The 14,729-nt window shown below is 43.1% G+C and overlaps 1 protein-coding gene across 2 annotated transcripts in view; it reads right to left on the reverse strand.

Annotated features, from left to right (window-relative positions):
• VAPA (VAMP associated protein A) overlaps window positions 1-13,879 on the reverse strand; it is a 30,163-nt gene extending 16,284 nt beyond the window's left edge. Inside the window, exon 1 of one of the 2 annotated variants that reach the window (XM_031588973.2) lies at window positions 13,528-13,879. In XM_031588973.2, coding sequence (XP_031444833.1) covers window positions 13,528-13,603 — 76 coding nt within the window. In that variant the 5' untranslated portion in view covers window positions 13,604-13,879. Of the gene's footprint in view, window positions 1-13,153; window positions 13,169-13,527 lie in introns of those variants that run through there. The other variant, XM_090137360.1, reaches the window with a different exon arrangement.
• Between the last annotated feature and the right edge of the window lie 850 nt (window positions 13,880-14,729).

Below are 14,729 nucleotides of genomic sequence, written 5' to 3' on the forward strand. Positions count from 1 at the left end.
TGAGAACCAGAATAGTGAGCCATAATTAAAAACACACACGAACCAGTTAAAATTCAAGACTTTTTTTCTGAGAAAATAGGACCTAATCAGTATTACTCGTCTGAAAAATTCATTTCTAGTCTGGCTTTACATGGTAGAGGAAAATAATCACCCTCTTAATCCACTCAAACTTGGCATAGGACCCATGAGGAAGGTTTACAGAACGACTTCAAAGTTTGCTGCCACTTGCCCCTTGACATCCCTAGCAGGATCCAGTTGCATTTCCTTACAGAGTCTCATCTAAAAATAACTTTCATAACCCACAGCACAAGCTGAATAATCAGGTATCTGAATAATCCTCAGAGACTGGTGATACACCCAGACCAACCATTTCTTTTTTGAGCTATATAAACATTATTAAGGACATAATTCTCAGATTTATTTATAGCCACGCAGGCAGTACCTTTGCAGTGCCCAGCAGCATACAACACCTCAAACTCGGCTTGGCTTTTTTGAATCAGAGTCATTTCAAAGGGACAGGGAGTTAAGAAACCCATTTGGCAGCATGCAGACAAGACACCAGCTACAGCATCTTTCCAGAATAAAAACTGTGAGAGTGCCAGGTTATTCCAACTGTTGTGAAAGGTGCCGTGACAACTCACGCCAAGATTTTTCCTGCCTTTTCAACTTAAAATGGCCTTAGAAAGGACTGACAGACTCAGAGAAACTAGAGATCTCCAAAAACATGATACACTGAATTTCCATTCCAGCAATCTTAGCTGTGCAGCCGCAGCAACATTAATGCCAAGGTTGCCTCTGGCAACCACATATCTGGGACTACACAAGCAGCAAGCAGGAAGAAATGACACAGATTCTGCAAAGCCAGCTTCCACTGCTGAAATGCAGTCCCAAGTTTCCTGGCTTGCCACAGCCTTGCCAGTTTCACTGCAGTAGAATCTAAAGATGATGTATTTCTAGACAAGTAGGATCTGTACAAAGGTCCTGTGGGATCAGTGTTGTCGTATTTTCTCTTTAAATTCAGGTCTTCTGAGCACCCAGCCCTCCTTCTGCCCAGCCAAGTCAAACATAAAGGAGAAAACTATGGCTCGAATATCCCTTTCTAGAGCGTGAAGAAAGAACTGAAAGGAACCTCCTCAGTTCAAGATACCTATGGAGAAAGTCAGAGATTACAGCATCTACTCATTAACAGTACAGAACAAATGAACTGAAAGCATTTTTTTTTAGAAGGGGACAAGTTTGAATATTAGATGTTCAATTCAAAATCAGAAGACCTATGCATAACACATACAAAGATCCTATCACAGAGCATAGCCTCTGAAATACAGTAAATTCACCACTGTATAAAATCACAGCTGCTACCTCAGAGTTGTACAAAAACGCGTACACATTATTAAAGGGTTGGACAGTAGTTTATATGAAACAGCTTAAACGCAAGTAGATCGTTCTCTGAGACACTGAACTTCAAAAAGCTAACATCCAAGCTGACTCCACACCAAAGGTACTTCATCTCACGCATGGGACTGAAGTTTATTTAAGCAGTAAACTGGCACATTAAAGTAATATATCATCATATCCAAAAAAATACAAGTATACATAAGAAAGTACACAAACCAGCAAAAAAGTTCCAAGCTCCTTACAAGTGGGTAAGTTGCAGTATTAAGTTCAAAAATTGTTTCTATGACATGCTCTAAGTGGGATGGAGTTTTTCCACAACTGCTTCATTGCATTTCAAAATCTGGGAGCACTCAATATACACAGAAGACTTCAAGGTATCTTTTCCAAAACAAACTCAGGCAGCGTAATTTTGTTCTGTGTATAATAAAGTCAGGTTGGGCGGGCAAAGAAAAATAATTTACTGCACTTAATGTCTTCAGTACTAATGCATGAGAAAGGAGCTAAAGTCAGTACTCTTCCTGATGCAGCCTGGCATACCACTAGTCTCCTCTGTGGCAAGAGAACACTGAAGACTCACATTCAATTTGATGCCCACCAAGATCCCCAGCTCCTATCCTGCAAAGCCATGCAACTCAGCATTTCCCCTCGCTGAACTTCGCGAGGTTCCTATCCATCCATTTCTCCAGTCTGACCAGGTCCCCCTGGATGGCAGCACAATTTCCTGGTCTACCAGCCACACCTCAGAGTTTTGTGTCATCTGCAAACTTACACAGGATGCACCCTGCTCTATGATTCAGATCACTAATGAAGTGGTTATATGGGACCAAATCCATACTGACCCCTGTGGTACACCACGAGTTACTCTCCTCCAGCAAGACTTTGCACCACTGATAACTACTCTCTGGATCCAGACACTCAGATTCTTTCTTATCCACCCCCCGGTCTGCTCATCCAGATCCATTCATCAACAGCTTTTCTATAAGGATGTCACGAAAGGTGGTATCAAAATCCTCAATGAATGTCCAGGCAGAAAGTATGTACTGTTCTCTCCTCATCTACCAGGCCAGCCGCTTCATCACAGAAGCTGCTCACCAAATTGGTCAAGCCTTCCCCATGGTGAATCCAAGCTGATGACTCCAGACGACTCCCTCACCCTTCACATGCACAGAAATGCTTTCTAGGACTAGCCATTCTATCATCTTCCCAGGGATCAAGGTGAGGCTGACTGGCCTGTAGTCCCTGGGTCCTCCTTCTTGCCCTTCTTGAAATAGGAGTGACATTTGCTTTCCTCCAGTCTTCCAGCACTTCTCTCAATCACCACCTCAATTAAGGATTATAAAGAGTGGCCTCACAGTAATACCCTGCCAGCTCCCTGAGCACTCACCCATGGGTGCATTCCATCTAGACCCACGGACTTAAGTATGTCCAGTTAGCTTAAGTATTGCCTGGCCTGACCTACAACCACAGATGCTTCTTCCTCGTTCCAGATTTTCTCCTTGGTCACTGGACATGGGATTCCAGAAGGTCAGTGTTGCTAATGAAGACTGAGGCAAAGAAGATGTTAAGTACTTGGCCTTCTACATGTCTTACGTAATCAGGTCCCACATCTCCTTCAGCAGTAGGCACATATCTTCCTTTTATCAGCAAGGTACTTACAGAAGCTGTTCTTGCTGGCCTTGACATCCCTGCCCAAATTCAACTCCATCTGGGCTTTAACTTTCCTAACCTAATCTCTGCATGCTTGGACAATAACACTGGATTCCTCCCAAGTCTCATCCTCTTGTTTCCACCCTCTGGATGCTTTTGTCTGATGTTCTGTTTGTTGGAATGGACTGCTTGTGAGCTAGAAGGTGATCCTGGATGTTAAGGAGTTTCCCAAATGATCAGTAAACATGTGCTCCTACATCTGAGATAAATATGAAAACCAGAAGTATTTCCAGGAGGAAACAGCCACTGTGATACGTCAGTTGTCATCCTAAATATGAATACTGATTGAAATAGGTAGCAAAATTAAAAAACAGAGTTATTTCACAAAGGGCCTGAAATCCATCCTACAAGCTTCTTACAGCCAGAGACTCCAGTTTTCTTTCAGTGTACCCTACCAAGAATAGCACTGCCCTGATAACCTGCAGATTTTTCCTCTTGAGTTTATCCAACTATTTTTAAAAGACCTTAGAAATATTTCTATTTCACCTTATACTACAGAAATACACTTATTAATTAAAAAAAAAAATTAAAGCAAATAAACTGCCAGCATTAAGCTGCAACTTGCATGTTACTAGCAAGCAAACATTGTTCAGTACTGAAAAAAAAACAAGGGTAAGACGTCTACAAGTGGAAGACCAGTGTTTAGCAGTGATTCAAACTACTCTGACTAATAGATAACCTCACTGTTCTTAAAATACAGACAAGATTTGAAGCACTTAACTCCTTCAAATTTAATTTTATAATACTTTCCGGAAAAAAAAAAAAAAAACAGGTGACACTTGGCACAAATAAAAAAAGAACAAGAGGAATGTTATTTCTATCAACTGGTTTTAAGCCATTCTGATTCAAATCTTTGTTAAAAAAAAAAAAAACACTAAACAGAATCCATAACATCCACTGCCAATGAATATCGCTCACCTTTCTCCTGAAATATCAAAAACATGATCATTGAAATATCCTACAAACTCAGCTCAAAGAAAAACTCCAGCTGCCACAAATGACCTATGTTAAAAACAGTCATGGTCTACAAAGCATAAGAGCGTATATTTCATGACCTGATACTTCAACATTGAAAGTCTGATGATCAGGAATAATCAGTATGTGGTGAAGTTGCAAGATTAATATCCACAAACAGTCATTGCTCTCAGGTACATATTCATATATTAGGGCAGTAATACAGAATCTCACTTCTTATTCCATCCCAGCACTTGAGAAATAGCTCTTAATTTCATCATCAATTTGCACAAAGATGTCATAATGCAAATAAAAATCTTAACAAGAAATTTAATAGGCCTCAACACGCATAGCTCCAGAAGGCGTGCTCTAGGCTAGCACTGTTTATCATGGGAAACATCATTCTATCCACACTGCTCACAAGGACACACTGTCAGCATCCACGCTGACAGTCTATTCACCACACATTTCTCCTACAAAAAGCTGAGACAACGCCCACTTTTAGTCTTAAAAGGGTTTGCTTTTCTCAGTAAAAGGGGCAAGGAGAGCCCATACACAGCTATACGGCCTGAGAGCAGTGCTTGCACAGATGCTGACCTGCATGATTTTACTGAGGGCTGGCGTAAGAGAAATGAGAACTGAAGCATTTTGACTCTCATCCAACGCAGAAAAGAGAAGAATACAGTACAGCAGCATTTCAAGCCAGACAAAACACTTTTTTTTCTTTTTATTTTCTCTCTGCATCAGAATTTCATATTTACTCCAGCTTGCTCCTGGCATGTTAGTGGCCAAGAACCACAGGAAAAACACAAAAAGCATCTGTCTCAAGGGTAAAGTGCAGCCACAGATGATTTCCATGAATTCTGATAAACAGAACGTTACCTACTTTGTATACTGGGTAAAACACAGACTAACAGGAGATTGTCCTGAGCTTAAATATGGTCAAAGGTTTCTTTAGTTTCAACAACAAACACTATTAATAACATGGCAGAACATACAATAACTTCATCCAAACATGTTAATGCTATTATTTATTTTAAGCCCCAAAATCTAGCACTCACATGGCTATTTTTTTACATTTTTCCTATTGCAAGAGCACCATTAATAAAGGAATATCATGTTATTAGTAATAAAGGAAAGTTCATCTTAACTCGACATTACTGTGAATTCTCTCCTTGGAATTCAGCTCTCTGGTTATCCTGTTATCTTGCCAAATACACACTGAACATACCAAAATTGGTAGCTCAAATTCTTAAGTCTTTATCCTAGTAGAATTACAACAACAAAGCATTATTCATCCCAAAGCATGTCTCTGTTGAAATAACAGCAGTAGGAATATTTTATTACTGATCATCATGAGTATTTTAGATAGCAAATGATGCCCAAAGTCCTGAAATAGCCAGAAATACATATATGCACTCTTTCATTACATACTGAATAAGTGGTTAATGTGGTGTAAGGGCTATGATACAAACTTCCTGCTGGTGCAACTGTTCTCCTTACTTGGAGGAGGCAGGATAACTAATTAATTTGGTAATTACAGACTCTTAGACTTCAAAGAATATTAGCAAATTTGAACAACAGAACTAGTTAAATAAGTAACTTCCTCCTTTCTTTTTCTTGTAAACTTTTTTTTTATATTTCAACCTCCTACAGTTTATACAAGGTTTCAGCAATGCTGAAAAGCCCAGATCTGCTGTTTAGAATATCCAAGAATACAGCATATCAGTTACGAAACTTCCAATTGGATGCACCTGTCTGATCTGAATTGCAACATTCCAGATACTCTCCAAGCTATAAAACAGTAATCAGAATGTGCCTAATTATCTCAGCTGACAGCTGCAATAGCATGCAGCATTCTGTGCAAAGACTCATTTTCTTGAAGACCCAACCCAAAGCTGTGTGGTTTTCCCAGTATGTGTCCAAAAGAACTGGACATTGGAGGTCAAATGTTAAACAGAATACTAGAATCTTCTGACTTTCTCCAGTTTCCTTGCAAGCAGCATCCCAACAACCTAACAAGGTGTATGGGAACTGTTAGGTCAGGGCTTGAGCTGGTGATGGAGCACCTGATGAAGGGGTGTGCCTGGCCCAGGGAACACAAGCACACTGTTTGCACCTGTGCTCCCATGTGTCCTTCAGAAGGAGTGGACCCAGGGCAGAGCCATGCTGGGCTCATATAAGGGCAGCCACTGAAGGGAGAGCAGCTCTTGGGCAATGCTGCATGTCCAGAGAGCCTCTTCACCAGTGGGGTGAGTTCGGCTCTTCTTTCTACATGTGACTATAGGCCTACATGCAAATGCTTTGCCTGGTATTGTCAAGAGAATCTATCAGAAGCATCTTCATTCCTTTGTGAGCAGAACACAAGGTAACTTTAGAAATAAATGAATTTCATGCTAACGACATCCAGCTCCTGCAACTGACACACAGAGCTCCCATCTAAACAGGTTTATGTATCAGACATCAATATCTTCTAGGGACAGACATAGCTAACACTGCAGCACCTCCAGAAGCATAGGACTCCAGCTCTCAGATCTCTGGAAGCTGAGTATGGCACAACCCAAAGTTATTCTGGAAAACAAACATCTGCTTTACAGCTTGCTTGGTCACCACTCCCTCTCTGACAGGATCACGAGCTCCATTCCCTCACTGCCTCCCCTTCTCAGAAGTAAGCTGAGCTAATGCAACTGCTCTCTCCAGGAGGCAGCTTACTTCTCCAGAAGCAGTAGGAGTTCTAATGCAAGCTTTAACAGCCCTCATTTCCTAACAGGGAAGTGACCAAATGTCTCATACACGTCCAAAATAAAAACTCAAACCATTTTTATTTTCACTGGGTTAACAAGGCTTAGTGGCCATTTTCAATTAAGTCCTGTGAATTCTAATAATTATGTTTACTTCACATACGCAGCAGCTACTCCTACGTGTATTATTTTTTATTTTCCAAACATCTCTTCTTAAAAAGAAGAAAAAACACTGAACACAACTCAATACTGCATACAGAATCACAGATCCATTTGAGTTGGAAGGGACCTCTAACAGCCATCATTCCAACTTTCACATCACTTCTTTTAGAAAGCTACTTCAGACTGCCACATTCAGATTTGAAATTCAGATTGCTTCTAATGATCTAAAAACACTCATAGCCACTTGATGCCAATTCGTTTTTGTACCAATCCTACCTTGAGGATATAGTCATTCCCCCAGTGCCTACTTATTCTGTTATAGATAGTAATCAGATCCCCTTACAGTCTTCATTTTGCTAAGACAAACAAGTCATGCTACTCTACTTTGCTGACATTAATAACTTTTCCCTTCTACCATCCCCAGTTAGGTTTATTCCCTCTGAATAGGCGTTGCTAGGAATGGATTAAAAAAAAAAAAAATTAGGATATAACCACAGCCTCATTTTTGTTCATTTTGGTGACTTGTCATGCTCATAATAAGCCCATGACTAAGTCTTAGTATCCAGTCTTATTTCTTCATCACTTGCAACTAAAACAAGAAAGCAACAAAGCATCAGCTCTATTACTGGCATACACCGAAGACACTATTTTATCATTCATCCTGTGTCCTAACCTCACAGCACCAGTGAGCTCCACAAGCACAATCCCATTCACACCAAGGTCACAAGGGAATATACTGAAGATACTAAGTTCAAACACGAAATGATCCATCCTTTGGAAGCTTAATAAAGATATTTCTAAGAGTCCAACAGTTGCCCTGTGATTTATCTTATAGCTTGTTCCTTCTCCATCTTAATGCTTGCCCACTAAGCTTCTTCACCCACAGGTACTGGTCTTGCAGATACCTCTGTATGAAATCACTGAACAACTGTAATTCCAACCGTCAGGTCAGTTTTTATCTGGGGAGGGGGCATACAGAAAAGACCAAAGGAGAGGCAGAGGGCAGGCAGGGGGTCATACACCACATTGGCTGTCTCAAGCTCACCACCAGGGCACTCATGCTGCATTTTGTTCCGTGTTCCACTTACCCTCAAGTCTTTAATTATTCTTTCCTCCAAGGCTCTGCATACTATTTAGGTGAGATCTACGCAAGCACTGAAGTGTCAAATTAAACATTACTCCAAGTGAAACCACATTTTGAGAAACGTAGGAGTGACTGAAGGGACTATCACTTAAAAATGCAGGCAGGCTACTATTTCTCCTTTTCTTCCTTCTTTGTATTATTAAAAAGCAAGTACCTGAAGTCCTACAGCAGGGTCATCTTTAGCAAAGCATCTCAGCTATCAAGACTTTTTTCTTATGGGAAAAAAAAAAAAACCAAAAATACTTATTTTAATTCACATAACCACAAGTTTCTAAATACCTTAAAACCGTAACATAAAACATGACATCTGCACTGCCCAACAATTTTCAAAGCAATTAAATACATGTACACTATTCAACAACGCACTGAAGGGCAAGAGGCCAGGATCACTATGCATCAGATAAAATCTTACTACCCAAAGGAAAATAAAGTGACTGGGGTTCTAACTTGCACTTCTGCATTTTTATTTTCAACAATACTTCACCATAAATTATCTTATTAGTCATTTTACTGATTTGGTTTTCTGAAGCAATTAGCTTATATAGACCTATTTGGCTCATCTGACAATAAAAGCCTTACAATTTAACAACATTACAGTGGGAAATATAACACTTATCTAATTATTCAGTCACTTTTTTCCATCCCACATATTGCAAGTTCTCTCCAGCAGGCTTTTCCAACTCAAATTAAGGCTTGTTAAGCTAAGTATGTAACAAAGACCTGTGTGACAGACTTCTTCCGGAGACAAACTTGATCAGAAAGTAGAACACACTCACAAACCACAGCCAGGACAAAGCAGGAGCAACTCACAGCATCACAGCAGAGAGCTGGTGCACTATATATTCAGCTCCATTAACTGAGGCATAAAACACCTTTTCCTGTTCAAGGTAACATTCTATTCTTCAACTAGGCCTTAAGCAGCAGTACAACATTCAGATACAGTACAGTGTTTTTATAATATTGACATATTGCAGTGATTTAGAACACTTACTTGAGCTATCAGCAAGCAGAACGAGTAGGCACTTCATACAATAACAACGTAATGGTGAAGGTTTTATACTGATGGCTGCACTACTGTACAGAGGCTCTCATTTTACTGAAGATGCAATAGTGAGTCCTATGAACTGAAAGGGAAGGACAAAACATCCTGATCTGTAGTGCAGCCTTCTTCTGTCACTGTAGGAAATAATTCTACAACTGAATTTTATCCAACACCTACAATACACATGGCCTCACCTGGATCAACACAAACCCTGCTCATCAGGCAGTCCAAAAGGCAATCTTAGCACTGTGGTAGAAACCTAAACATGAACCACCTCTTAAGGATCAACTGGTAAAATACAGAACAAAAAAAAACTCCTCTTCTCTATTCCTCAACACATTCCCACTAACCACTCTGTGCCTTAAGTTTCATTTATACTCAACTTGAAAAAAAAATACTAACAGACACTGCATTTGAGTCAGAAAACAATGGAGAGAAACACAAGATGATTAAACAATGCCACGAAATCTTCTTGGATTTGAAAGAACAGTCAGAGACTATTTGCTGAATATTCATTCTATCTCACTGTTTAGTTCCAAAAATGTTCTGGAATGAAGACACCAGAAACTGATATTCCAACCTTTTTTTTTTTTTCCCTTTTTTAAATAAACCTATGTTAGAAAGCTGGAACGTCACGAATGCACTGGTCCTTTGAATAGAGTGAAAATAGGCTTAAAATGTGATCTGACCTAGACACACACAAATAAGGCAGCAAGATCACAGCTAAGGAGTTCAAATCCTGCACTCCGAAGACACCCTGGGCCAATTCTGACAGCAGATCTTTGAGGGCAGGGGATAGATTTAACATAGAGCTATTTTTACCTTTCAGTTCCACCTTCACGATTTGCAGCAACACACACCCTGTGGCTTTTGCTGTTACCAACAGCAGGGGAACGATTACAAAATAATCAACAGCATTAGCTTTGCTTTTTTTATAGGGAAACCTGCATTTATGACGGAGTTGTGACATTCAAGTGAAGTGCTGTTTGCCTTACCTGGAAAGAGTTGTTTGACTATAAGCCAGCTGATAGGCAATTTTAATACGCTAACAATCCTAGAGTATGAATCAGATTAATAATGGGAAATTAAGCATCATGTTCTACAGATCTCTTCCAGTAACTCAAACCACAGAAGTGAGTATTTTACTGCGTGGTGACATTCACAAAAGTTGATTTTAGGCTGCTTACTTGCCAATTTATTTCTGGCCTCAATTAGACAAGAAGAAATGGAAATGTCTCTCTCTCTTTTGAGACATTTACAAAGGTGGCATAGCTGCCTTTCACATGCCTGTAAGCAACAACTTCCATAAAGGATGTCTATGTAGACTACTCATACATCCTTACAGCATCTGACATAACTGCTCATCAGACATCTCTGAAGCACGTGAAATACAAATTCCGAATACTGCCTACTAATCTTCCAAGGCTCATCAAATCAGCAAGTCTTGATTTTCAATTACATGTTGCAAAAGCAGGTCTTATGACTGACGTAAAGATCTGGAGAATGTTTTTTAAAAAGGACCATCTTCCAAGAACAACCTAAATGCAAGTTGCTTGTAATTATATCATTGCCTCCTTTTCACATAAGGAAGACCAGCTGAGTTTCCACCACAAAACTATAAAGCTTTGACTTGAAAACTTCAAGTGCTGCCACTTCACTACACAACTGTCAAGCAGCTAAAAAAAAGATTAAAAAAATGAAGTATTTACTCACAAGGAACTAATTTCAAATTATCATAATCTTCCTTAAACTAGAGCTACAGACATCGACTGTATGCATGAGTCATGTGCAAGGACCCTAAGGAGAGACAGAAGAGGAGAAATACCAAGTAGCTAATTTGAAAGGTGGAACCTGGTCCAGTTTTTCCAGTCCAGTTCTAATCAAACCCAAACTTCAGATCTGAAGAGCTAACTAAATGCATTATAGATGCAGTGTGGCTGAAGACCTGGATACAAGGGCTACGTGGCAAATTCTCAGTGCTCTCCACTGAGTCGCTGAAAGCAAAATCATACATAATCTACCGTCTCTTAGTTTCACTCCTTTTAAAAATAATTTTTCCCCTTGACACAATTTGCACAACACTCTGAAATACATTTACTTGTCTTGTGATTCCCCTTAGGTATCCCCGATGGCCCCACAACCCAAAGAAATGCAGCTACCGCAGCAGCAGAGGGAGTCACCCAACACCAACACGCTATCAATGGCTTGCTAGGAATGCCAGGTACTGCAAGAACAGGATTCTAATCTTTCTGACACCAAAGCAAACACAGTGTGCTAACCACTATGGGACAAGCTTATAGACTCCTTTTGAAAGGTGTGGAATAAAATTCAGCATGTGGTTTTGCTGTCTGAGTAGCAACCAACAACAGCTTCATCAGACGATAAATTTTAAGTGCTGTCAAGCGTTCCTCACATATGTGCTACCTACTGTTTAATTTAAGTCCTTGTTTGGCAAAAGGGCATATTAACACATTTCACTGCTACCTTAAAGGTCAGCAAATTCACTACATGTCACTCTACGAGGCAAGAAAACCTACTGAGCTATTTGTTCTGATGGCCAGACATAAACTGGATTTCTGTCACACACACATCAACAATATTAGGACAATAATACCAATACTGAATAATGGTCCCAGTAAACAACTCTGAATAACCAACTACACTGAAAAAAAGAATTACTTTTTTTTTTTTTTTAAAGAAACCAATCATATGATTTTCCTATATCTAAGTTACACTTAGAAATTCTGAGTCATGCACTCTCTTTGTAACCAACTATTTTTCAAAAGATAATACACGGTATTCTCTTCAGCCAGTACTGTACTCTTCTGTGCAACACTTCAGAACTGAATGACTGTCTGTGGCCCACAAACCTTTCTGAAGACCTCTGAACAATAAGCAGTTGGAAAATATTTGCTGTGAAAGCACTGCATGCTCTTTAAATAGGTAGCTCTTGCTGCAATGTATTACAGTAATAATACAGTAGTAGAGTGCTTGCTATGGTGTTCCACTGCAGTTCCATTATGCTTCAGACTTTGGGTTCACACACTCTGCTCAATAGACATTTTCCTACTACCTGCATGAGCCTGAAACCAAACTTCATGCCTAATAAACACATTTTGTAAACACACATGACAACACTGATTACTGTCTGACGACTGCTTCATCCTGACAATTTCTACATCTAGTACTTAGTGTGTTCCTTGCACAAAGCACACAAACACGGCTTGCTTCCAGCTTGAACACAATGCAAGATGCAAAAGAACTTCAATGCATCTTCCTGCAACCTGCTCTTGCAAAAGTGCAGTGCATTGAAACCTGGATGCAGACATTCTAACACAATACAGAAGTAGGGAAAAAAATAAGTTCCCCCTGTGGCTTTGGCTGTACCTTTGGATGCGCAATTTAAAAACTACTGCTAGTAGGAAGTTAAGATGCGTGATACAACAGAATTGGTGTTTTCTTGATTGATTTGATGGATCACCAAAACAGGTAAAGCTTGAGAAAAGCCCCTTTGACAAAACAAACTTCAGTCTTATTGCCAGGAGCCTGGCCAGCCAAAGGTGTCCGGGGGAAATACAGTGTTTGTCTCCGATACGAACATTCAGATCGTTAAATGCACACGGCAGGGTGCTCGATCCCCCTTATACAATGAAAAATGAGCTTAAACAAAACACCAGCACTTACAGGATGATGCAAGTACGTGTGCTGACACCAGCCACAAAGGATAAGATGAAAACGGAGCGTATGAGCGAGATCTCCTTATTCTGCCACGTCTGTTTTGCTGCCGTTGCGTTCGGTTCTTTTTAATGCACACACCTTTCGAGGATCACTCTGCAGGAGCCTCCCTTTCCACAACTATCCCATTCGTGATTGGCGAGGAGGGGATAACACCCCATACGCCAACAGCGCCGACCGCAGCCCCTTCTGACAGCATCGGGTGCGCTCAAACATCCCAACCGCGACGTGCCCGAAGCCGCCTGAGCCCGGGGACCGCCCGCCCGCCCCTACCTGCAGCGGACAGCGCCGGCGGAGATGACAGGCGAGCCGCCGCCCGGCACCCCGCCGCGGGGACGCACGCATGGCAGGGGGCGGCCGGCAGAGCGGGCGCGGTGCCCGCCGGGGGCCGGGCCGCGGCGCTGCCGGAGCCGCGGACGCCTCGGAGCCGCCGCCGGATCGCAAGATGGCGGCGGCCGAGCCCGCTCCCCGCCTCGGCGGCGCCCCCCCCGCCGCCCCCACCCCGGCGCCGGCGGCCTCCTCGAGGGACCCGGGCGGGCAGGGCCCGGCCCCGCGCAACGGAGCGGAGCGGAGCGAGGCTCCCCGCGGCGGCCGGGGGAAGCGGGACGCCCCCCGCCCCGCCCGCCCGGCGCCCCGCTGCCCCTCACCTTTGAATTTGAGGTCGGTGGGCGGATCGAGCACCAGGATCTGCTCGTGCTTCGCCAGAGCCCCGGCGGCCGCCATCTCGCTCGCTCGCTACGGCGGGAGGAGGAGAGGGGGAGGGTGGGAGGAGGAGGGGGAGGAGGAGGAGAGGGAGGAGGAGGGAGAGAAGAAGGGGCGGGACGAGGAGCCCGGTCGGCGCTTCTCGCTATGCCTCGCGGCGGGTGCGAGCCGCTCTGCAGCCCCGGCACCGCTCGCTTCCCACCTCGCGCCAGCGGCTCAGCGGCCCCCGGCAACGCCGCCCCTCCGCGGGCACGAGGGCGGTGGCGACGGCGGCGGAGGCGGCAGTCGCCGGGCCTGCTGTGCGCATGCGCGCGCCCGCCTGCTCGCTTCCACCCCACCGCCGGTTGACGGCCCTACGGCTGCCCCGCGCCAGAGCCGAGCGGGAAGAAGCGGCTCCTCCGCAATCCGGGAAGAGGCTTTTGGGAGCGGTGCGCGTGCGCCGCGGGAGGAACTACAGCTCCCAGCATGCCGCGCGGCGAGCGGGAGGCAGCGCGGCAGGCGGGAGGCCGAGGTGCATGCTGGGAGTTGTAGTCTTTCTGCTATCCCGAATCCAGAAGTAGGCTGGGGTAGTGTGGCTTCGTGGCCTTCCTGCCGTCTCAGCCTAGTTTCAACTAAAGCTGTCGGAGGGAGAGTGAGCATGGGGTGATAGGCCTGGGTGGTGCCATTTGGAGAGACGGAAGGGCAAATTGGGCAAAAAGTGTGGAAATGCCCAGGGTTGGTGACAACTCCAAGCTGAGTCCAGGATCCCCACAGACGAGCTTTGAGATGTCAAGGACTAACTCCTCATTCCCAACAAGAACTTGTGCCCTTCCTGGGGTGGCTGCCATCCTGCGCTAAGGCAGCTCCAGCGCTTTGAGAGGCTGCCCTCTGGTGAAGTTTCACCTTTAGAGTTTCACCTAGAGCATCACCAAAGGCCACCCTGAAACAGGAAACTTTTATTTGGTTGAAGGCTTAGGGACTCTATAGCAAGAGACATTGGACCAAATCCAAAGTCTCTCATAGTAGAACAGGGTGAGAGATGTTCACCATCCTTCTTTCTTCCACTTTCTGTCAGTGTTTTTATCATAGACCTTTCCATTAATACTGTATTTTCAAGTAGATGGTACATTCTCAGGTATTTTGAAAGAGGAAAAACAGATAGCCAAAT

Source organism: Phasianus colchicus, chromosome 3, assembly GCF_987193195.1.
Source record: "Phasianus colchicus chromosome 3, bPhaCol1.hap1.1, whole genome shotgun sequence".
Classification (NCBI taxonomy): domain Eukaryota; kingdom Metazoa; phylum Chordata; class Aves; order Galliformes; family Phasianidae; genus Phasianus; species Phasianus colchicus.